Raw genomic sequence first — 24,978 nt, forward strand, 5'->3', positions numbered from 1 at the left:
AATTGAGTGTTAAATTGTAAATGTTGTATTTTTTTTAAAATTAAAATACTTGTTACTGTATTTTTTATAAAAAATTGATATTTATAAAAAATACTTTATATTTTTAATATTTACACGTTTCTATTTCATTTTTTATTTTTTGAGAAAATACATTCCGACGTCTTCATTTCCATGCTACCTAGGCCCTAAGCATGTTTCAAACATTCAAAACAACATGAAAATCATTATTCAGTACAGAGTTGGTTTAAGAATCTGAAAACATAATCGCCCTAATTTCTCAGCTACTCTTATTTCAAAAGGTTTCTCTTCTCTATTTTGATACAAAGCATAGATTCCTATTGCAGATTTCATAAGAATAATTAACAAATAAACAGCGTCAACGGCACAATTTAGAACCTTGCATGACGTGCAAAATTCAACACGAGAACAGACAGATTTTGCAGATGTTGAGAACATGAGATCTATGTTGTCGTCGGTATGAGAGCCAATATTTGATTTCTAATGATTCCCATGCATTTCTGTATCTCTACATAAATTGGAAGATTCTGTGAACAACACGGCTGCAAACTCGTAACAGCTGAATCTAGTACCTGTGCAACATCTGAGGGAGGGAACTGTCGTTCTGTACAGTTCTGCGATTTTTTATCAAGGCAATAAAATTGAGTTATATTATGTGCATATTTTTCAATCTAACAGCCAAATCTTACTTCACAAAACACACTCAAAGAGGAACCAAAAATGAATACCAAGCTGTCCACTAAAATCAGAAAGTTATGCCAGGAACAAAAATTTTATCGGCCATTCAGATATAATACAACAATAATGTAATTATATTTTAATTGATCCAACGACAAAAATAGTAACCAAATCTTCGTGGTTGTGAATGTGAAGATTGACAACATATTGCTACATCCAACAGTTATAAAATCCAAAAAAAAAAAAAAAATGATGTTGTAATAGCACAATGCAATGGCATATCACCTGTGTTTTACAGCAGGAAATACCTTACAAAGAAACAGAACTGATGAACAAGGTTGGGCGTAATCACTAACATAATAAAGTTAAAAACCACTAGTCTTTGGTTTTAGTATTTGAGTATTTATATTAAGATCCATCAACGTAAAAAGTTAAATCTTGCAAACAAATATTTAAAAGAAAAAAGAGAGAAAAGATAAGAAAAGAACATAAAATTAAAAAGTTTACCTGAATCATGAGAAAGGTAGCTACGCAATTTGCAATTAATTCTGAGGGAATTTGGGCAGCATTTTCATTAGGCAAATTGTTCAACTTAGAATCGGGCACATGATCATTTGCCAATGAATTTGATGTGCAGGTGTTCAGCTGATCCTCAACCGGTGAAGTAAGAGTGACGTGAACTAAATCTATGGGGGTAGAGGATGTGGATGGAACACCTAATTCATCCACTGAAAGCCTATTATTTACAAAATCAATAGCATCCTCAATTTTCTCGATGCCATTTCCTCCACTCTTCAAAGATGACATTGCCTGAAATGGTTAACGTGGTCAGAATAAATGCACTGTATTAAAGCTAAGATGGTGAGGCCACAACCATGATAAGAAGATTAACAATTTTTGGGATAATTGAATAATAACCCTATTTGATCAAGAGACTAAATCATTGCCGTATACCTAGCAGATTTATAGAAACTTTTCCTTTTATGAGGCCAAATCAAGACTGCTACAGCACTGCCAACCCAATTAAAAAAAAAAAAAATCCCCTTTGGACTGCAAGGTGCTAAACACTGACTATGTATCTCATGTAGCTAAAAAGGAAAATGGCTACACTATTGAGGGAAGCATTTAGCCACAATGGACGCAGAGACCCAGCAAGTAAAGGTAGGGGTTAAATCTAATTTGTGTGTGATAGTTCACGTTTAACATATGTGCACTTGAAATAATTCTTATTGATAATCACACACACCCAAAAATAATAATAAAGGAATAACAAGATGAAGAACCCTTAGAATCTTCCTTGGTGGTATTCTACCTTAGAAATACCTTCAAGGTAAAGGGTTCAAGGCTGGTATTTGCAATTACCAATGCGATTGGAGGAAGATGAAGAAGAAAAAAAACTAAAGTTGAGATTTGAGGAAAGTACATCCATAGAGTAGAGATCCACAGAGATATTGGAAAAATAACGAGGGGAACAAATCTACACAAGACAGTGACTAATTCTCCCTTTTCTATGTGAAAACAAGCAAACCATACAAAGGTTCACTTGAAATAATAAAAATAGAAAAAGAATGTCTTTAAATCGAATGAAGGTTAAACGGAAGAACAAGTAATCTATAAAGTGTTTGAAGCATAGCAGATACCTATAAGTAGCCAACGAGGACAGAAATAGGGTTATCTGGGCTTTCTTACCTGCACAGCAGCATCAACCATTTTCTGGGCTTTAGTTCTTGAACTTTCAACAATTTCAGCAACATGAGACCCAGATTCTTGGGTTTGGTAAGCCATGTAATCAAAAGAGCTTGAGTGGGCACTGGGGTCACCTAAGCTAGCCATGGACTTTGACCATAAAAGAGGGATGTTCCCTTGATAAGTATTGCGCTGCCTCAAAAAAAGGAGAGCAGAAGAAACCTGCATATAAAAGAAAATTAAGTCAAGCAAGTGCTACCTGATTAAAGTAAAATGTTTTGAGATAAAGGAAATGGAAGAATCTGAAAAGTGGTCCATGGATAATTCATGCCAGCTCATTGACTTCGTTTAGCTGTAAGAGTATGGCAGCGTATTGCTTCTTAAAAAGTTCAGAATCCTTAAAAGAGTTATCTCCATCCCTTTGGTTTTCCAACACCTCATCATTCATGCGCCTCAACTCGGACACCACAGCCTCCTGCAAGATCAATATCATCCAGAACTTGAAATGATTTGTATATGAACCTTATGAAAGAAAAAAGGTGAGGAGGATGGGGGTATAAAGTATATAGAATACAACCCAGATAAAGCAAATAACTACAATCTAGACACCTTTCCCACTCAAATTACATATCATGAAACTAGAACACCATTACAATTGTCTCAAAGACCTCTGATCATTCAAAAAGCAACCAGGAAGGTTTTCGCGAAGCAGCAGCTATAAAACCCTAAAAGATGGATTTCCTCTAGGATGACATGTTAAAATTATAAAGCAGTCAAGATAGAGCTGAATTCGAACTGAGCATGTTCGAGCTCGAACAAGCCAAAAACGAGTCTACTAGATACGAACTCGAGCCTAAACCCAAGCTATATATATTGAAGTTCGCGAACTCGATCTCAAACCCGAGCTATAGAGCAAAGCAGCTCACAAGCCATGTGAGCTCGCTATATTTAGCAAAAACAACACTTTATAATTAAATGTTATACAGCGTTTTTGTTTCAATCAAGACAAAAGGGAAAAATTGAGGAAAAGGAGCAATGAACTTCATCGAAATCAAACATATTTTTTATAAATCAAGAACAGTAAAGCCAGCTATCCAACCACCCTTATTCTAGCTATGTAATTTTTTTAATTAATAACTTAAACTTTAAAAAGAAGATGGCGGAGCAGACTCATCTAATACACCAAGAATGTGAAGTTTTATGTAAACAAACCCCAAGAAAGGATATTAATAACTCCCAAGTTCCAGCAACTAAATCACACAATTATTAATTATGTTATTCACCAATAAATGCTTGAGATGCCTGACAAAAAAAATTAAGACAACTACTTCCATTTAGACATTTTTAATTTGTTGCAGATTATGTTAACCAATTGGAGTTTGCTAAGAAACTCGGCTTGGCTCAGGCTTGATAAGCCCAACTGAGCCGAGCTCAAGCAGCTCGCCAGACGGCAAGCTCAAACCGGATCAGGCATTTCTCAGGCTTACCAAGCCTGAACTCAAGCTTGAGCTCGGTTCTTCATTAGCCGAGCCAAATTCTCAAATCTAGCCCTAATCCAAGACAATGTAAAATTGAAACCTCAGGACAGCGGCACCATGAATTACCAAAAAGGTAGAAATAACATTAGGGAAAAAATGATACTTAAACAAGGACAAAAGAGACATACATCTTTGAATTAATTCTATGCATATTAAAGGATTCTGAGAAGTAAAAAAAATATGAAATTGGTGCATGATCATGTATACCTTTTTGTTAAGAGCACGAGTCAATTCAGAAAGAGCATGGACATCAGCTTCCTTTCCTTGGACATGCACAGTAATAGAAGGCTGCAAGGTTGTTTGCTGAGCATTAATATTTTCACCAGGCCCAACTCTAACCTGCAATGTATAGCTTGATAAAATCCCCTGAACAAAATAGTTCCCTCTTCTCTTCATCTGAAAATTCTGGAATCTTAGCTCAGGTGTAAGATTGTAGAGCCATTGGCACAAGTACTTAGAGAAAAAGAAGGTGGGGTGGGATGGAGGATTTAAAGTTGGTGAAATACTTCATTTGGTTGAGCATATAAAGACAATCCCAGGAAATAAAAAACATAATTCAGAATTATTTGTTCTTTAAAAAGCAAACGAGCACCCTTTCCTAATTTCAAGTTACAGATCTGATAATAGACATACAATATAGATCACGATATGAACTGCCTGTGATTTACCTATTTATATGTGTACAGCAAAAAATGATTCTATAAACCACTTACCTTTTGCTGCTGTAATAAATGGTTGACGCGTTGATTAGTTGAAGGGGACATATGAGATGGACCATTGCCGTTCTCCAGGTTCTCACATAGGGCAAATTTCATGCATCCTTCCACATTCCTTTCTCTCAGTTGCACATTTGATTTGAGCTCATTAAGATTCTCAATAAATTTACCAAAGACAACATTTTGCCTTGTAAGAGATGCAGGCAAATTTTCAAATGGATTTAAAGGCATGCAATCAATATCCTGTTATGAAAGAGCTATTATGCCTTGAATAATACAACCACTGAAAAGGTAGAGGGCAGAATATGGTAAGAAGCAATTTGTCTCAGGAGGCAACCATGTCTAATATTTGTAAGAAAAACAATAAACTAAATCTGGCATGGGCCTCTAGACTTTAGTCTGGTGTTTTGCCATTTTTCCACAATTAGCTTCATAGTACAAGACAAATATCTCCATGGTGCCACTTATTTATGTAAAAGATGTCCACATTCATTGGTTAAGAATATAAGTATACAAAAGCTTTTAAACAAAAACAAAATGAAGATATAAGGAATTATTAGATTTGCAATAAAAAGACTTACCTTGACAAACTCAACCCCTAGATCATGTCGGTCAAACTGAACCCTGTATCGACTGTGATCAACAGTTAGTACACTTCCATCATGAATCTCTCTTGTCCTTGGATGAACAGCAATAATTTTTTGCCCAACAACCAATGGTCGGGCCAAATCAGCTGGAAGTCCTTCCCTAATACCAGCATGAAGTTCGGAATAATGATTTCTGACAGAGTCCCTATAATGGTAAAGCTTATCTCTTTCTTCCTTCAAGAATGGCTCAGCAAACCTCCGTGGCCTGCCAAGGGAACTGTGCCAACAAGAAAACCAAAATGACTATTACAGCCAAAATGTGCCAAGAATACAGAAAAACTCCATATTGAAAAGAAGTTAAAAGGCTAATACCTCTTAATGACACCCCATTCAACATGAGTTAATCTCGGCACATGACTCAACCCTACATGATCTAAGTACTCGGCAAACTCCCTTTTAGCAAACCATGGGTAATCAATTGAGCTGTAGAACCACTCAAAAACACACCATCTCTGTACTAGGTACCAAGATAGGCAACCAGAAAGCTGATCCTGCATATATAATATACAAAATTAGGGAAAATCAAGATTAGAGAAACTATAATGAATTTGAACAGTGAACCATATCAGACCTTTAGTTTTAGTGTTTTGTCATTTAAAGATGGAACTGCTTTATAAGACTGGCCATTTAAAAGATCCCCAGAAGACTTTGTATCCATCTGAATCAGGAGTTTTCGTGGAGTATTCTTCCGCTTGCTCCCGACTTTGGTGGGTAAATTGATCTCGTTTGTTGATGGAACATGTGTGGTTGATGGACCTGCATTATTCGATTCCTTTCTCTGACCAGTACTAGAAGTACGTTCAGGAGGTTTCACCAATTTTCCATGTTTTGGTTGTGCTGAACTGTGAGTACGCTTACCTTTACTCACAAACTTCTTCAACTCATCTGTGGCCTACATAGATAAAAGGAAAACATCAGCCAAAATAGGCACATAAAAGTTACAAAGAACAAAATCCAGTTGCAACAAATAGACAGATCAACTGATAGCACATTCCCATATGGAAAAATAATAGCAACTTAAGGCTCATAATAGGAGGGAAAAGAAATGACGGAGAAAACAGTACAAACTTTAAAACCTGGAATTTCCCTATAAAGCAAACAAATGATAAATAGAATTATACCTACTTTCTTCATATCTCCTAAAAGGAAGAACACAAGCATACAATGAAAGTGTTAGGACCTAGGGTGTACAAGAAGAAACATGAGGGTCAAAGCAGGGGAATCTTGAATTGTAGCAAGAAAAGAGGGATATGTGGGAAGCAAAAAGGAAATGAATGAAGTGACAGCACAAAACAGACAAGGCATACAATAAAAGCAGATGAAAGTGGAAAGAAAAAAGAGGGGGAAAATGGGGCAAATTGCTTGGGGAGGATTCAACACTTCTATTGCCAGAAATTGTTTATCATTCTTCACCCATTTATGAGTTTCGTGACTCTTGGTTTATTATGTTTATTGTTCATACTTGTTAGAAGGATTATTTAATTCAATTTAATACACATACATAGTCAATTGGAATCGTTTCACTACTATCTACTAAGTTTTGTGTGTTGGTGGTGTATTGTATTTGCTGGGAAATTGTTGGATGTTATCTGGTTTGTTTGACAGATTGCTATTAGATTGCTTAATGAATTTTGCATGTTGGTTGTATATTGGATTTGTTGAGAAATTGTTGAGTGCTATCTAGTTTCTTTGATAGGTCTGATTCTATAGCATGCAGTGTCTCTGAGTATGAGTCTCCAACTCAACACATTTTACACCCACCGACACCATATCCAATTGTTGCATTTGCCCCACAAGCCCAATCAATTACCATTCAAGCACAATTCATATTCTATAATTAGGAAATTCCCATTCTGTTAGGATTGGGACACTTGTCCTCAATCCAATGGTCAATTTCTATTATAAATATATGTTTTGGGTTTTAAAAGAATGAGAGGAAAAAATATATTGGGGTTTTGTTTGAGGGTAACCATCCTTGGCTGATCTAGAGAGGTCTTCGACGCCTCGAACAACTGGAAAATGGGAGGCTCCGAACTCCTTGAAATGTTCGGTTTATCTTTGTAATATTTTAATTAATGAAATAGTTTTAATTTATTATGTTTTTTGGATTTTAATTTTGTGTTTTAGTATAATAAGAACTGAGTTCCTAACAAAATGGAATCAGAGCATTCAATCCAGTGGGGAAGACAAATGATGGTCGAAAAAGTGAAGATTCATCAGAAAAAGTGTAGAGTCGCCGAAAAATGTTCACAGAGGAGGCTGACTTGAAGAAGAATCATCACAGGGAGAAATGAGTCCGAAAGTGCAAAAAGAGAAGAAGAGGAAAACAAAAACAAAAGAAGAAGAAGAAGAAGGAGGAGGAGAAGAAAATGAAACGCTGGTGGAAGCGAAAAAAAAAAACAGAAAACAGAAGGGAGAAAACGTAGAGAAGAAAAAAGAAGAGAAAAAGACGAGAAGAAGAAAAGAGAAAGGAGAGAGAAAAAATTTTTAAAAAAAAAGGTGGAGGGCAGTGGCAGTGGGTTTGTTGGGAAATGGAGGAGAGCTTCTGCTGGGAAAATAGAAGGAAAGGCAGTAGGTGGGTTTCTTGGGAAGAGAAAAAGAAAAGATGTGGGGCCAATGGAAAAAAAAAAGTGAATAAGCAACAATAGAGAGAAGGGGTAGGGAGATTAAAAAATAATAATAATAATAAAAAATTAAAAAAACAAAAAAAAATGTTTAAATCAGAAAAAAATTAAAAAAGAAAAAAAATCATTATATAAATATCCATTTTGAGAAAAATATGGTTTTGAAGGGGAGGGAAATGTTAGGATTAGGACACTTGTCCTCAATCCAATGGTCAATTTCTATTATAAATATATGTTTTGGGTTTTAAAAGAAAGGGAGAAGAAAATATGTTAGGGTTTTGTTTGAGGGCAGCCATCCTTGGCTGATTTAGAGAAGTCTCTGGCACCTCGAACGGCCAAAAAATGGGAGGCCCTGAACTCCTTGAAATGTTCAGTTTATCTTTGTAATATTTTGATTAATGAAATAGTTTTAGTTTATTATGTTTTTTGTGTTTTAATTTTATGTTTTAGTAAAATAAGAGCTGGGTTCCTAACACATTCCAACCCAAACTCTTCTCACCACACTCCAATCCACTCATCCCATACACCAACCCAAATGCTCTCATCCACACACTCCAACCCAAATCACATAAACACAGCCCGACCCAACTTCAACACACAAACTGATCACCCACCTAGACCAATCCAAACAACTTTAATCCAAGTCGAAACAAACCAACAACCATTGCCCTTGACTCATTCAAGCAAGAAGTCTAGACAGACAATGGCAAGAGCAAATGATGCCCACGTGATGGGATGATAACTTCCTTCCAACAACTACGTTTCATATGTGATGAGAGATTTCGACCCAACCACGGATGCAGAAATCAATAGTTTCATGTTTTATTAGTCAAAATAAGTGAATAACCAGCAAGTGAGGACCAAGTTCCTAAAGAAATTGGCCAACATAATGCTACCAAGAACAACTCTTATCCTACACATCTCTTTGGTTCATGGTAAAATTTTTGTTTGGATCAACTTTAAAGACATTTGTAAAAAGAGAGGAATCTTTAAGAAAATACTAGTGGAAAATAGGAAAATCATAGAGACCTTGATGAAGTTTTTGTTAAGTACGAGGCTTGGTTAGAAGATGACTTATTGGTCTCCAAATCTCATGGGGTGGAATTCACTACTGAAAAAGGATATTTATGCTTTGTCTTAGCAAAAGCAGTCAAAACAATGAAGAAAGGGGAGGAGTGCTATTGTAAGCAAAACCTCAACATGGTTTTCGGGAGATCGACAGAAACATAGTAGGGTTTGGCGGTAGCAGTGCCTCCTAATGGTACCTTCCAAATAAAACTAAAGTTGGACTCTTAGAAAATTGTTTCTAATATTTTTTTTGTTCACTGTACCCAGGGGTTTACCTATCCGGCGAAGTCGGGCAGAGTTCCTCCAATCACCCAAAAAAAAAAAGTTTCTAATATTACCAAAGACAAAAACATGCTGAAAAAGATCTTTCAGGAGGGAGAGGGATATGAAAAACCTAATAATAATGTAGTCATACAAGTGGAATTAACTAGGAAGTCAAATGAGTTTGACATTAATTTTTATGCTTATTATTTGAGGGCTAATATGATGATGGTGCTAGTGATTGTAAACAACCTCTTGAGTGGACAATGAAATACGAGCCAAAGTTTCATGAAGATGTAAGTAATTTGGAAGAACTTATTTTTTTTGAGGATTGTATTTTGAGTTGCATTCTACTGAAAGGGAAGTTGTGAAGGCTCCTGATTACCTACTTGTTCTCATAATGGTCATTACTTCAACATAGCGGTTGATCCCACCAATCTCATGTCTATGCCATTATGAAAAATATGGAGTTGGTTTTAAAGCATCAAGACATCCTTGTGGCAGGAAGGCTTTAAGAGTGGATGATGAGATGAAGGAATCGGGTTTGAAGCCTAATGATATGACAAGTTTTGGTGGCTTGTAGTCATGGTGGTTTAGTTGCTAACTAGATGACGAGTCAAAAATGGTCAACTATGCACCAGGGCAAAGAAACTAAGGCTACTGAGAAATTGCTCCAACAAATGCTACAAACTGAGAAAGAATCGTTTGATGATGAGTCATGTGACTTAGTTATTGGCATGTTATTTCAACACACCAAACTGAAGCTGTTTTGAAAAACCTCAGCAAGCCAGATACACGACCATCCAAAATTGAGAAGTGTAAGACAATAAATCAAGACAATGCAGCAAATACCTTTTCGAGTCAAGTGGTTTAGTAGAGTTTTTGGCATTATCAAGAGCAAAAGTTATGGGTTTAGATACAGTGAACGAAGCAATGAAAAGTTAATTGAGATAGTACAAACATTGCTCAAGGATCTAGAGGTTAAACGGTCGTTGACAAATTATGAGAAGTTCTTAGCAAATTACAAAACATGCCTTCTTTTGAAGAGTTTTGAAGCAATTTATGCACAATTTTCTTGTTTCCACTTTGAGGACACGGTGATTCTTATTGGGCAGGGTAATGTTAGAACCTAGGGTGTACAAGAAGAAACATGAGAGCCAAAGCAGGGGAATCTTGGATTGTAGCAAGGAAAGAGGGACACGTGGGAACGAAAAAGGGAATGGATGGAGTGACAACGCAAAACACACAAGGCAGACAGTACTAGCAGTGTAAAAAGAGATGAAGGAGAAAAGAAAAAGGAAGGGAAAAAATAACAATTGAATCATGAAAATGGTGTAAATTGCCTGGGGAGGATCTAGTACCTCTGTTGCCAAAAATTGTTTATGATCCTTCACCTGTTTATGAGTTTCGTAACTCTTGGTTTAATTTGATTATTGTTTACAGTTTGTCGAAGGATTATTTAGTTCAATTTAATACACATATATAGTTGGTTGGAACTGTTTCACTACTATCTATTGAGTTTTGCATGTTGGGTGTGTCTTGGATTAATTCGGAAATCGTTGGGTGTTATCTGGTTTCTTTGACAGGTCCCTATCAAATTGCTCCACTGAAATTTGTGTTAATTGTGTAATGGATTTTGGGAAATTGTTGGGTGTTATCTGGTTTTTTTGACAGGTCACTATCAACAAGCTTCATTACATTTGTTTTTGCTCCAAATTTATTCTTGATAGAAGCTACAAGGTGAAGTCCCCTTGATAAATGCCCCCTCTTAGCTTTATTAGTCAGTCAAAAATTTGTCAATTTTGTTCAAACTTATACAAGTGTAATCCTCAACCAGAACAGAAATTCACTGGAGCTGCACTTCAAACTTCATTAAACTTTCAATACTTAAGAGCAGACAGCCAGTATTTTCAGATGATTAGACTAGGCCATTACTTGGTAATTTGGTCAAAACCATAATCAATTTGTCATGAATGTTGTCAATCTGACTTTTATCCTAATCCCTAAAATGAAACTTTAATGATGCAAGCGGGCACTGACCTCAAACACTTCAGCACAGTTAAACTTCAGAATTAAATATCATGGATAAATATTTTGTATAAATATCACATTATCTATTCATTAATTTATAATATATGAAATGCATGAAATTAGAGAAAAGCCACCAAGTTTGAAAAAAGAACAGATAAGAGACCAGTCATTAATTTTTTAACAGACAAATTACACACCTCAATTTTCTGAGATCTGTCCAAATGAGAATCGGTATTATCTTCAGGTTTTGGAATCTGTTCCTAGAAAGCAACTTGCATATGGTCATTGGTGTATGAGATGAACTTGAAAGGATATATTTTGACCAGATAAAAAAGGAAAATGCAGAAAGAAAACTTACATCCATCCTTAGCTTAAATGGCAAGAACTTTTGTCTCTTTGTACGGGTTCGTGCATTTGTCTGATGATTTCCCTCCTCTGCTTCTGGTACATCACCATTATTATCACTGTGATATTTTCCCAACTTGGATGTTTTATAGGCAGTGACTTTAACTCCAGGACTTGAACGACTCCCCTTCACCTTAGACTCGTCAATTGACTTGTCTTCCTTTACCTGAATAGATGACTCTAAGACAGATAAAATCAAAAGATTAGATCTTGATCACAAGAAACTCAGCTGAAAATAAAATCATAAATTAATTAAAACTACCCAGAATTCTACTGGAAATCTGCCAAAACAGCTATGTGGCAGGAGAAAAGATACTGCAAAGAATGATTACACCCTTGATATCTTACCAGTATCAACAGTTGTTTCGGGCATCATCAATGACAGATCTGCCAATGTCTGCAGGGCGTCAAAGGTAGAGCCTTCATCTACAGAGTCAAACATATAAATACAATTAAAAGATATGCAGATGCTTCTACAAGAAGAAGACAGAGATAAGTCAAAGTTGAAGCATACACAACTTCTCATAAAGTCAGAAACTATTGGCCACTGCAGTGGAATGGAAAACAGATATCATTCAGATCATGCATTGGTTAAAAAAATATTTAATGCCTCACAACATGCAGAAACAAAAAACCAAAGGGAAAAAGAAACATAAATTTGGTCATCCAAGAGAATAAAGCAAATTTCAGAGTGGCAAAATGAGCACCATGAGCAGTGGCAGATATCTAACAAATTAGCTAATGTCATTCACCAGGTGGTAAGTACTGACTCGGTTCACAAAATTCAAGTATACAGGGAACCTTAAGAATAATGTCAATCCATCTTTTATATACACTTCAACCATAAAATGGAGATAAAAAAGTGACTGCACTAACTTCCAACTTCCTCCCCCTAATTACTGTTATGATATGGACAAAGAAGAAACTTCATTAAATCCAAAACGATGAAAATCCAATTAGATAATTCTAATCATTCTGTGGGAAACAAAATGAGCTTCTTCTACACAAATGACACAGACAAAACATGGATGTTCATAAGAGGCAAAAAAGGTCAATGTTCCATAACAATAAAACCTTCGGAAGAAGGAAGAAATTTACAGAGGTCACAAAGAATTCTCTAAATTCATTAAAGGACTAAAAATATCTGGAGTTATATATCAAAGAAGAAGAAACATGGGAAAGCTGGCCTGGAGGAGAGAGGAGATTTGGATTAGATGCAACCACTAACCTCTTTTAAACAAAACCTTTTTACTTCTCTTTCTTGAACCCTTATAAGTGGACCTTGAAATTTTTTCATCAACCTCCATTCCAAATTTTCCCTTCACAGCACCCATTGTCTGTCCTTCTTCTGTCCCACTACAGGCTTCCTTTATGTCATCCAACTGATTGTTTACACTTTCTTCTAATTTTGGTCTCTTGCCATGGCTTCTCTTTCCTTTTTGTTGACCTTCAAAAGTACCAGTATTTTCTGTGTCCATCAAATGACTTCTGTCACGAGCATAATATCCATTATCTGCTTCTGTGCTACCTAAACTTAATTCACAACCATCTTCGTCCATTTCACCACCATGAAGCTTGGAGTTGGTCATTTCTGATTCATCACGCTAAACACCATACTCAATTAATTTATATCATTAAAGTGATTCTAGAAAAAGGAAAAAAAAAATTTATCAAATAAAGAGAAATTACCATCCTCACATTATTCTGAACGGGTGAAGGTGTTCCCCTTTTTCTTTTTGGTGTTTGAGAAACTTGAGGAGAACCACCTCTTTGAGAAGCCTCTGTCAATGCTAATGCTATCTCATGAGCAACATCATCGTCAATTGTACCTACCCTTGGTTTCAGTCCCTGCCTAATTGGTGAAAGATACTTCTCTGCATTATCTTTGTCATACGAATATGAAACAGGGACACGAGGAGTCCTTTTTGCAACAGCACGAGGCCTACTTTCTAGAAAATATGAAAATGCCAAGAAAATAAGTTATTAGCACTTTAAAAGTGGAAACTAAGGGGGAAGGTGGGGATACCCTTCTAAAACCTAATGGAGAAGAACAGCAAAATAATTCAAAGTATACAAAGAACTCTTTAGTTTAAGTCCTCAAACTTTAATTATATTAGACCTACAGGAGAACAACACACTAAGCAGGTTCCTTAGACCAACACATCACCAGTTTTACGCATGAAAGAGAGAGGGAGAGAGAGAGAGATTTGTAACACAGTCTTTCTTACCAGAACGCCTCTTCTTCAACAATGACAGGCATCCATAATTTGATGCAGCTGACTGAAATTGGAGAAGATCTGGAAATGGTTCATCTGATCCTTTTGTGGCACGATTTTGAAATTTTCCACCAGCACGCTTTTGAGATTTTTGAGAGGCCCCTGTACCCTCATCACTTTCTTGTTCGCTTTCACTTCCTTCCTGCCAGGTCAGAAACTAATAACTTTAATTCCATATAGGCCATTCCTACATGCTTATTGCACTACCTAGATGCACCAAGCTATTTGATAGAGATAAAATAGCCTATATAATCAAATATGTATTCATAGATACAGCAATAAATATCAGGACACTATATTTAAAGCATTGTTGAAGAAGATAGTTGACCGGATCTCATGTTTTTAGGAAAAGATATGACAGAAATTTACTTGCTATTTTAGTTCTTTCCATAATAGAATAGATTAGCATAAATTGTGTAATTAGCCTTTTATACACCTAGAAGTTAGGCATCTAGTTTTCTATTTAAACCAGATTGTAAAATGTAAACTGTGTGAATACAATTTTACTTTACCTTTCTCCAAGTTAACATGGTATCAGAGCTAGGTTCTCAACTCTGAGATCTAGGCTGTTTTTTTTCTTTTATTTTTTGAGACCCCACAATGACAACCAACCCAGAAAACCAGTCAAATCAAACCGATCAACATACTGTCCGAATCTCCAATTTAAAACTTAATGGAGACAATTTTCATCGCTAGTCACTATCTGTCCGCTTGTATATTCGCGGAAGGGGAAAGATTGGGTATTTGACCGGTGAAAAGAAGGAACCAGACAGGAAGGATGCAGAATATGCAACTTGGGAGGCAGAAAACTCAATGGTTATGGCGTGGCTTACCAACTCTATGGAGGAAGATATAAGCGCAACCTACTTAGGATATTCAACAGCCAAAGAGTTGTGGGATAACTTGACAGAAATGTACTCAGATCTGGGAAATCAATCTCAGATCTATGAGTTGCAGCTGAAACTTGGAGAATTAAAGCAAGGAAATGAGACTGTGACAAAGTATTTCTCAGCAATGAAGAGGTTATGGCAGGAGCTGGATATTTTTAAAGACTATACTTGGAAGGATCCTTCTGATGCAGCTCATTATCAGAAGGAAGTGGATAATTCTAGAGTATATTCCTTTTTGGCAGGTTTGAATGTAGAGTTTGATGAAGTTAGGAGTCGCATTATAGGCAGACGTCCCTTATCTTCTCTAAATGAGGTGTTTGCAGAAGTTAGAAGGGAGGAGAGTAGACGGTCTGTTATGTTAGGGAAAAAGGAGCCAGTACCTGCTTCTATTGAAACTTCAGCCCTGGTTTCACAAGAAAATACGGCTCTTAAAGCTGCTGCTCGCAAACCAGAAGATAAGAAGAAAGTCTGGTGTGACTACTGTCACCGTCCCCGCCATACAAGAGAGACATGCTGGAAATTAAACGGCAAACCAGAAAATTGGAAGGCGAGGGAAGGAGTTTCCCTAATGCAAATTCAGCAGAACAAGTGTCTCTCACAAAGGAACAGATAGATCAGCTCCTGAAACTAGTAAACCATTCATCAACTCCTAACTGCTCTCTTGTCCACACAGGTAATTTATCTACCAGTTTTTTGAGTCTCACCGATCACACACCTTGGATCATTGATTCAGGTGCTTCCGATCACATGACAAGCATGTCTTCTCTATTCCACACATACATTCCATGTCCTGGTAACAAAAAGGTCAGACTTGCTGATGGTAGCTTCACTCCTATAGCAGGGAAAGGATCTGTTAAAATCTCTAACGCTATCACCTTAGAATCTGTCTTGCATGTTCCTAATCTGTCTTGTAATTTACTGTCAGTCAGCAAGCTATCAAGAAACTCCAATTGTTTAGTCATTTTCTCACCTCAAAAATGCGTTTTTCAGGACAGGAACTTGGGGAAGGAGATTGGCAGTGCTAGAGAAGATGGTGGACTCTATTATTTTGGAGGAAAAGATCAAGCAGTAGGGTTATCTTGTGATGTAAACTCTCTCTCAATTAGAGAGCAAATAATGACTTGGCATTATAGGTTAGGTCACCCTAATTTTCCTTATTTAAAGCATTTATTTCCTGTTTTGTTCCAGAAATTAAAAAATCAGTACTTGCATTGTGATATATGTTCATTCTCTAAGAGTACCCGACAGTTATACAACTCAAAACCATATAGGGCTTCAAAACCTTTCTATTTGATTCATAGTGATGTTTGGGGGCCTTGTAACATCACTTCTTTATCTGGCAAAAGGTGGTTTGTGACTTTTATTGATGACCACACTAGACTATGTTGGGTGTATCTAATGAAACAAAAATCAGAAATTCAACAATTGTTCAAAATATTTTATAATATGGTTGAAACACAATTTCAAACCAAAATTAGTATTCTAAGAACCGATAATGGTAAAAAATACTTCAATCAAATTTTAGGACAATTTTTACTTGAAAAAGGCATTCAACATCAATCTTCATGTGGTCATACACCTCAACAGAATGGGGTTGCAGAAAGAAAAAACAGACACCTTCTTGAGGTTAGTAGGGCCCTCATGCTAGCTATGAATGTTCCACATTATTTATGGGGAGATGCAGTTCTAACAGCTGCATATTTGATTAATAGAGTTCCCTCTAGAGTCCTAAATCATAGAACTCCCTTGAGTTGTTTAAAGGAATTCTTTCCAGACAATAGATTGCACTCAAATTTACCTCTCAAAGTTTTTGGTTGTACAGTGTTCGTGCATATTACAGATGTGGGTAGATCAAAACTTGCTCCTAAGGCTGAAAAATGTGTTTTCATAAGCTATGCAACTAACCAAAAAGGGTACAAAGTGTTTAATCCTAAAACTAAGAAAATACAGGTTAGTATGGATGTTGTATTTCTTGAACAACAACCATTTTTTGAAAATCATCTTCAGGGGGAGAAGTATAACAGGGTGTTTGAAGATGAAGCTGCACGGACTGGAACAGGTACTGGAAAAAGTTTCCAGGATCAGACCAGTACTGGTGCTAGCTCACCTGTGCCTTATCTTCCTCATCTCCCTAGTGTTTTGGATAAACCCATAGAAATAAACCCTGCAGATCAGACCATTTCTCTGAGTCAAAATTTGCCAACTACAGGAGAAGATACAACATCACAGGTACTAAACGAGGACCCTACAACCGAGATACAGGTTTACACCAGAAGGAGACATCAAAATAATAGAGACCATCCTTCAACTCAAGGCCAAAGTCAATCAGCTAACCCCATGGAACCTGGTCTGGAGCTACACAACACAGGTAATCCCTCTATTACTATTGAACCAAATTTTTCCTCTCAAACTAATTCTGGTCCAACAGTTACAGAGCACAATACCAGAGTTTTTGACACAGATCTGGACATTCCAATTGCTATTAGGAAAGGTGTTAGATCATGTACTAATCATCCTATAGCCAAATACATGTCATACCACAAACTGTCTAGTGAACATAAAGCATTTACCTCAAAAATTTCTCATCTTTCTATTCCTAGAAACATACAAGAGGCGTTAGAGTGTCCTAAGTGGAAAGAGGCAATCATGGAGGAAATGAATGCACTAGTGAAGAATAACACATGGGAAAGTGTTGTATTGCCCAGAGAAAAAAAGGCAGTGGGATGCAAGTGGGTATTCACTGTCAAATGTAAAGCTGACGGGTCCATAGAGAGATATAAAGCACGTTTGGTAGCTAAAGGATTTACACAAACACATGGTCTTGATTATCAAGAGACTTTTGCACCTGTGGCTAAGGTAAACTCAATTCGAATCCTATTTTCTTTAGCTGCAAATTTTGGATGGTCATTGCATCAACTAGATGTAAAAAATGCCTTCCTAAATGGTTATCTAGATGAAGAGGTTTTTATGGAACCACCACCAGGTTTTGAGCATTTAGTTGGCAGGGGGAGAGTATGTAAACTAATCAAGTCCATATATGGACTAAAACAATCACCAAGGGCTTGGTTTGAGAGATTTGGAGAAGTAGTAAGAAAACTAGGGTATAGACAAAGTCAGGGAGATCATACCCTATTTGTTAAACACTCTAGTGAGGGAAAACGAGCTGTCTTGATTGTGTATGTTGACGATATTATCCTAACAGGGGATGATGACAGTGAAATAGACAGACTTAAGAAGTTGCTGGCAAAGGAATTTGAAGTTAAAGACTTAGGAGAGGCGAAGTACTTCCTTGGCATGGAAATTACCAGATCAGAACATGGGATTTCAGTATGCCAAAGGAAATATGTACTAGATCTTTTGGGTGAAACAGGAATGCTTGGTTGTAGGGCTGCTGAAACTCCTATGGAACCTAATCTGAAAGTGGAAGCATCTACACCTGAGGAACTAGTTGATAAGGAGCAATATCAAAAGTTGGTAGGGAAACTCATATACCTAGCTCATACACGACCTGACATTACCTTTGCTGTTGGAGTGGTAAGTCAGTTCATGCATTCACCAGGTCAGAAACACCATGAGGCAGTAGTGAGAATTTTGAGATACCTAAAGGGGACACCTGGTAAGGGTCTATTCTTTGCTAACAATGGACATTTTCAGGTTGACATCTACACAGATGCAGATTGGGCAGGAGACATAACAGATAAGAGATCAACATCTGGGTATTTCACCTTTGTGTGTGGGAATTTAGTTACATGGAGAAGCAAAAAACAGAATGTGGTGGCTAGGAGCAGTGCTGAAGCAGAATATAGAGCAGTAGCCCTAGGCATTTGTGAAGGTCTTTGGATGAGGCAGATATTAGAATACCTAAATATCAAGTTAACTTCTCCAATTAAGCTATACTGCGACAACAAGTCTGCCATCGCTATAGCTCACAATCCAGTCCTGCATGACAGGACCAAACATGTGGAGATTGACAAGCACTTTATCAAGGAAAAAATTGACAAATGACAGATATGCATGACTTATTTGCCTACTGCACAACAAGTAGCAAACATGCTTACGAAGAGCCTTCCAAGAAGACAATTTGATGAGTTGGTGTCCAAGCTGGAAATGAGAGATATTTTCAAACCAGCTTGAGGGGGAGTGTTGAAGAAGATAGTTGACCGGATCTCATGTTTTTAGGAAAAGATATGACAGAAATTTACTTGCTATTTTAGTTCTTTCCATAATAGAATAGATTAGCATAAATTGTGTAATTAACCTTTTATACACCTAGAAGTTAGGCATCTAGTTTTCTATTTAAACCAGATTGTAAAATGTAAACTGTGTGAATACAATTTTACTTTACCTTTCTCCAAGTTAACAAGCATAAACCACCATCACAAAATCACATGAGCACTTTGGAGCGTGATAATAAATTAACTATGCACCAAAAAAAGAAGAAAGAGAGAGGTTGTAGATTTTCACAGGAGAATGAGCTTCAGGCCGACAATGAAAGGTAGCATTTCATAACTTCAATTTCAAAATCTTATGCTTGATTGTAGTTTACTATCAGTCAAATGAATCATGAGGTAAATAATATGCTCTGCTTTGATCAAACACCCCAGACAGATAGCAAGCAAGAAAGAGGAGGGTAAATATAGAAAAATAGAACACTAAAACTGAGTCAAACTAACTTTTACTAAAAAGGAGATTTCGTCACTCTTTTTGCCCATGACTTTTGTGATCCTTTTTTCCCCTCTTTAATGAAATTTATTCACCACAAAAAGAAACTCATCCTTGATTTCCTCTCAAAGTTCAGGAATCACACATTCTGGTTATGGCCAAGTCAGATTCTTAGCCAGTCAACCAGGCAAAAATTGGAGGAGCTGATCATTTCCTTATGTCAAGTCAAAACCTTAGTAAATACCTTCACATGAAGAGATAGAAATATATATAGAATACAAGTGCAAAGGCTCATATGAAAAAATGGTGTGGTAAACTCATATTTCCTTCCAATATGTTTGCATGAATATGTTCAGATGTTTGTGTAGCCAATAAATCATTTCTTATTGGAAATTGAAAAATCCTCTATTTTTTCATCACAGTATGTGGTCTGTATTTGTTGCAAAAATTCTTTCTGGTTAATAATCTCCTCGCTTTTGTTGTACTTGCAGCAACAATAAAGCAACTATAGCAACTATTTTGATTTCCACAGCGCAAACCAACTTTGTGAAACAAGCACAGAATATCTTACACTCAGATCTATATGATAGTCTATACAAGCTTAATAGATTAAATCTTGATCTCACCAGAACACCATAATGATCAGTCATCATTGCTATTAATCCAACAACTGAAGCAGTGCCCTCTGGAAGAGATAAGTAAGCCTGAAAGACAGACAAAAGCAATGATCGAAATCAATTTCTTTATTGTTTCAATTATGTTCAGAATATCAAAAAATTAAATCTCTTTTTTTCTCTAAAAAAAGATATAAACATGCATACTAGTATACACATCCATGCCACTCAAATTATACTCATCAAGTTCAATACAAGCTTCATAAACTCAAAACCACAAAAATTGGTTTGAGTTTTAAATACATTAGGCGATTCCAATTTAATTCATTTTCAAATGTGTGTTCCTGTGAAGCTTCATCCTGCCGAAGCACAGCAAAGCAATATCTTTTTAGAAAAATACTGCATTAAAGCAAGTAGCAACATTTCACTTGGTTTAAACCAGACAAACTAAAGTACAGGTCAGTCTGTTGGAATGTGAAAACACAATGTAAATTTGCAGGAGCAATCCTAGGAATGCACAAAGAAAAGTTATGCCTCAGACAAAGCAAAACAATGCAAAAAGGTACTACGTTGAATTTATACATGGTAAACATCAAAGAAAATAATTCTGAAGCTTTACAAATCAAGAAATTGAAATAAGTTGAAGATTGTAATCAGGTAATATAAGATCATGCTTACCCTATTCATAGTGAAAAGTGCTTCAACCATTTCTAGAGACCGGTTACGCACTGCAGCAGCTACCTATAGATCCAAATGAGACCAAAACTAAAAGTAGTTGTAGGTTGTCAAAGAGAATAAATGCATTATTCTATAGCAGATATAGAATTGATTCGAATAGTACAGAAAAGTGATAGTATTAAGTTTCACACATGAAGTCACAAGCCTCTTCCAATAAAATACTTAGTAACATTATTTGCATTTATAAACTCATATTAGCCATGAAAACCAAGTAATGGCACTAGACCTAGTAATTTATATTTCAAAAAATCACTGCACCAAATTCAAATTTGCAAACTGGAATAACCTTTTTCCAATCTTTTCCATATTTACGATAGGCTTCATAGAAATGCTCAAGTTCTTCCTTGCTCCATTGCGGCCCTAACATGTCGGATAGCTTCCTCTTCTGAATACAATAACAAATAATTGTAAAACTAAAAACTGAGTCCACAACCACACTTTTTAGAAGCAAATATTATTGATTTTACGTCTACAATTAAGGTTGCATAATCATAAATCCAAATAAACTGATAAAAATTATATGGGAATATATACTTAAACGGAAATTCATAGTGGTGGGTATAAAATATTCAATTGCATCTTTATTTATAGACACTAATTGGATCAACAATAAAAAGAAAGGACAGTTGACAGAGCTAAGTAGTTAAGAGCTTACAGAAACATGATTATTCTAGAGTAAGAAAATTATTATATGAGATTTAATGATTAAAAACATGAAAGATACTGTTATCTTAACAAATTAAGGCATCAAGGAAGCAACAGAGTAGAAAGAGAGCAGTTTCTGTCAACAAATGACAAAAGATTGCTATGGTCTATGGTTTACAATTTTAACAGAAAATCTGTAATATAATTCATAATTTTGTAAATAACATCACTGTACTTCTTTTGAAGGAGTATCTATGATGATTTATTATATTGTCAGAAATTTAAATAGTCGATATATCATTTTATCCTCATAAAGAATATGGGTTTCTACTGCAGACGATATACTTCCAAAACTATTGGAGAAAGTGTGTTCCAAGAAGTTTGAGAAAAGAATAACTAAATCAAATTAAACCCCAGTCCAGGAGATTATTATTTGTTTAATATGTGGAATCCAACTGTGAAAAAAGCAAATTTAAATATATTGTATCCAAGATTAGAAGTCAAACACATGGGATATCACGTTACTACTAAACATAAATATAACTGGAACATTATTTGTCATTTGAATTAAACGACACAAAAGAAAGCTTCATCAATGTTGACAAATTATGAATGGAACAATCCTCTAAACAAAGCTAGAACTCACCCGCTGCCCACTTTTGTCAGCATTTCCTCCTTTTTTCTTAGACACTACTTCACTAGCATAAGAATGCCGCTTACCTACACTTCTAGATTTTCTTGTCGGGGCCATAAATGACTAACTCAATAGTCTTGAAATCTACCAAAAAATAAGAGACCAGTTAGCCATTTATTATCCATGACAATACTCCAGAACCAATATATAAAACAAGGACACTTAACCATGATCACTTCATTAATTTCACCATCATTTCATTCCCGCGTCCCCAACTGTACAGAAACACGTGCCAGAATTGGACATAGAACCAAGATCAATTAAAATTGACAAAAAGGAGAAACCAATTTTTTAAAAGATCCACAACTAAACGCATTAATGTCGAAATTTTCACACCATCACAAACTTAATACGGAAACGGAAAAAAATACAAAATGAAATGATACAATGAAATCAGTTTCCAACTATTCATAAATCTAAACCACAATCTGACAAAACACACAAGCTACTAAGCAAAACAAAATGTTTCGCAACGATTCAGCTTAGGCAGTTGACTGCTGCGAAACCAAGTAAGAAAGGAAAACAAAAATAATTCCAAAACCGAAAACAAATTAAACCTTCATTTCAACTTCAAAACACCTCCCAGTTAACAAAATTTAATTCCCCAACCTAACTGAGAGCAGAAGCAAAGGATCCGAGACAAGCAAGCAAACAAAGAAGATGCTAAGTCAGTAACCGGCCGATCAAAGAGAAGCTGTTTGTCGAGGCATTGGTGACGAGTCTGCGCCAAGGAAAAGCAGCAAAAACCGAAGCGATCGAAGCACAGATGCCGAGAAGTGAAGAAGATTAAGCAAACATAATATTTGTTTCGGTGAATTTTAGTAATCAGGATGAAGAAATTGAAATTGACGAAGAAATTTTGGGATAAAACCGCGAAAACTTTAAAATGAATAAAATTAATTCTGGCCAAAAAAGGGAGTGTTTGTCTGAGTGGGTTTTTCCATTGTTTTTTTTTTTTTTTTTTTTTCAAAATTATCAAATTTATTATTTTATATTTGAGTAGAATTATTTACATAAATAATATAAATAATAATTTATTATTATATAATTAAATAATTTTAAATTAAAAAAATTTTTCTTGTTCAATTTTTATCATTATCCTAGTATTGGAATAATGCAATCCACTTTCATAATTTTGGGTTCCATTCTTCAGAGCTTAGCTCAAGCAAAACTAAAAATATTTCGTTACTTATTTATAATTAAATATATTTTTATATTATTAGAATTACATAGTGCACAAGAAAATAGATTGATTGATAAATACATTTAAAAAAAAAAACGCTTGATGTGTATTTTTTAACTTATTGTATTTAATTTAATATAATATATTATTTTATTTATATATGATTATATATAATTATTCTAAAATAATTGAAACTAAAAATGTTTTATCTTAAAAATTATAACAAAATTAAAATTATTTTAATAATTTTTTAATCATAAAACCATACACACCAACTTTAAATATATATATAGGTACATACTTGATATATATAATTAAATAATTGACAATTTTAAATCTAAAATAAAAAAAACATAATAATATACATTAAGTATGTATTTATTTTTATATTCAAAGTAGATACGCATAGCATTATTCATTATATAATACCGTGAAACTAGTAATCAGATTATTTCTTATATTACTTATCATATCACTATTGATCATAAAAGATTACTGAAATCTAACAAAGTAATGTCAATTATAAAAAATAAATTATTAGAATAATATTTGAATATTTTCAACCCTAATTAGTAAACACACGTATTATTCGTGTTCCTGTATCAAACATGTTCAAAATAATTTTTGAACTCAAAACGTATTAAATACGTATTTTATGTCATTCTCATATTAAAAGCGAATTATACACGTATTTTACGTTTACTATATTTTTTAAATTTTTCGCTAAACTTAAAATATAAAATTGTGTCTTCTATTTTTAATTATTTACGAAAATCTCACTACCATTTAAAAAAAACTCAATAACATTTATTTTATTAATTCTGATCCTAATTTTACATTTTCCTCCCCTATAACCTATACAAAAAAAATCACTCTAATTTAAAATCTAAAATTTAAACTGATTAATTTACTTATTTTTTCCAACGGACTAGTACATTACTTATTATACAAAAAAATTTAATTATCTATTATATTATATTAAGTTTAATAATTAATTAAATATTTTATATTTGAATTGTTAAATTGATTTTCAATCAGAAATTCATAAAAATTACTAATTTTATTATAATATTATCTTAATTTATAAATATATTATTAACAATATACCATATTAAACTCATAAATATATATATATATATTTCATATTTTTTTTATATACAAATTTTAACGGCATTTTTTTACATACATTTTTTATTATTCATCATATTATACATGCACAGTTCGCATATTCCTTTCTTTTTTTTCCGTTCCTATATACTCACTGTAACATAACAATATCTGGGTCTGTAATGGTTCGGTAGATTTAGTGATCTGTTGATACTTGGTGACATGAAGGATATTCTAATAATACAGCATGAGTTGCGTCATTGGGGCCAAACTGCTCGCAAAAAGCTAACAGTTTATTCTTATTATATATTTTTTATACATGAAAACAAAGAAAAACATTTAAACTTATGACCTCGTATAATAGGTTTACTGTAACCAAGCTGTGTACTCATCCACCACAGATAGAGAGAGAGACTTGCACCAACTCATCCATCACATTTTGAGAGACAGACTTGTATAAATCCAGTCAAACAAGCATCAACTTGGCGAATTGTGAA

General features: G+C 34.9%; 1 protein-coding gene across 9 annotated transcripts; it reads right to left on the reverse strand.

Moving 5' to 3' along the window:
* Window positions 1–203: 203 nt before the first annotated feature.
* LOC123212110 (protein ALWAYS EARLY 3-like) lies at window positions 204–23,148 on the reverse strand. Of its 9 annotated transcripts, none has more exons than XM_044631160.1 (21): window positions 22,749–23,148; window positions 22,359–22,406; window positions 22,144–22,275; window positions 21,139–21,237; window positions 20,793–20,855; window positions 20,127–20,204; window positions 13,901–14,105; window positions 13,371–13,621; window positions 12,901–13,276; window positions 12,021–12,098; window positions 11,626–11,852; window positions 11,465–11,527; window positions 5,855–6,175; window positions 5,596–5,774; window positions 5,218–5,500; window positions 4,634–4,879; window positions 4,128–4,259; window positions 2,714–2,857; window positions 2,386–2,604; window positions 1,204–1,506; window positions 204–632 (listed from the first exon to the last, which is right to left on the reverse strand). In XM_044631160.1, exons 3-21 carry the CDS (start codon window positions 22,246–22,248, stop codon window positions 462–464), a joined length of 3,543 nt encoding a protein of 1,180 aa, XP_044487095.1. In that variant the 5' UTR covers window positions 22,249–22,275; window positions 22,359–22,406; window positions 22,749–23,148; the 3' UTR covers window positions 204–461. The 9 variants fall into 9 exon arrangements, with proteins under 9 accessions (XP_044487095.1, XP_044487091.1, XP_044487090.1 ...); XM_044631156.1 differs by having other exon boundaries at window positions 13,362–13,621; window positions 22,806–23,147; XM_044631155.1 differs by having other exon boundaries at window positions 13,362–13,621; window positions 22,801–23,147.
* Between the last annotated feature and the right edge of the window lie 1,830 nt (window positions 23,149–24,978).

This window comes from Mangifera indica, chromosome 3, assembly GCF_011075055.1.
Source record: "Mangifera indica cultivar Alphonso chromosome 3, CATAS_Mindica_2.1, whole genome shotgun sequence".
Lineage (NCBI taxonomy): Eukaryota > Viridiplantae > Streptophyta > Magnoliopsida > Sapindales > Anacardiaceae > Mangifera > Mangifera indica.

Bases quoted from the DNA above. Each gene is read 5' to 3' on its own strand.
- LOC123212110 (XM_044631158.1), bottom strand. From the start codon at position 22,248: ATGGCCCCGACAAGAAAATCTAGAAGTGTAGGTAAGCGGCATTCTTAT. The intron at 6,176-11,464 runs GTGTGTAATTTG...TTATCTATGTAG, and splicing joins ACAGATCTCAGAAAATTGAG to GCCACAGATGAGTTGAAGAA. The intron at 4,880-5,217 runs GTAAGTCTTTTT...CTTTCATAACAG, and splicing joins TAGGGGTTGAGTTTGTCAAG to GATATTGATTGCATGCCTTT.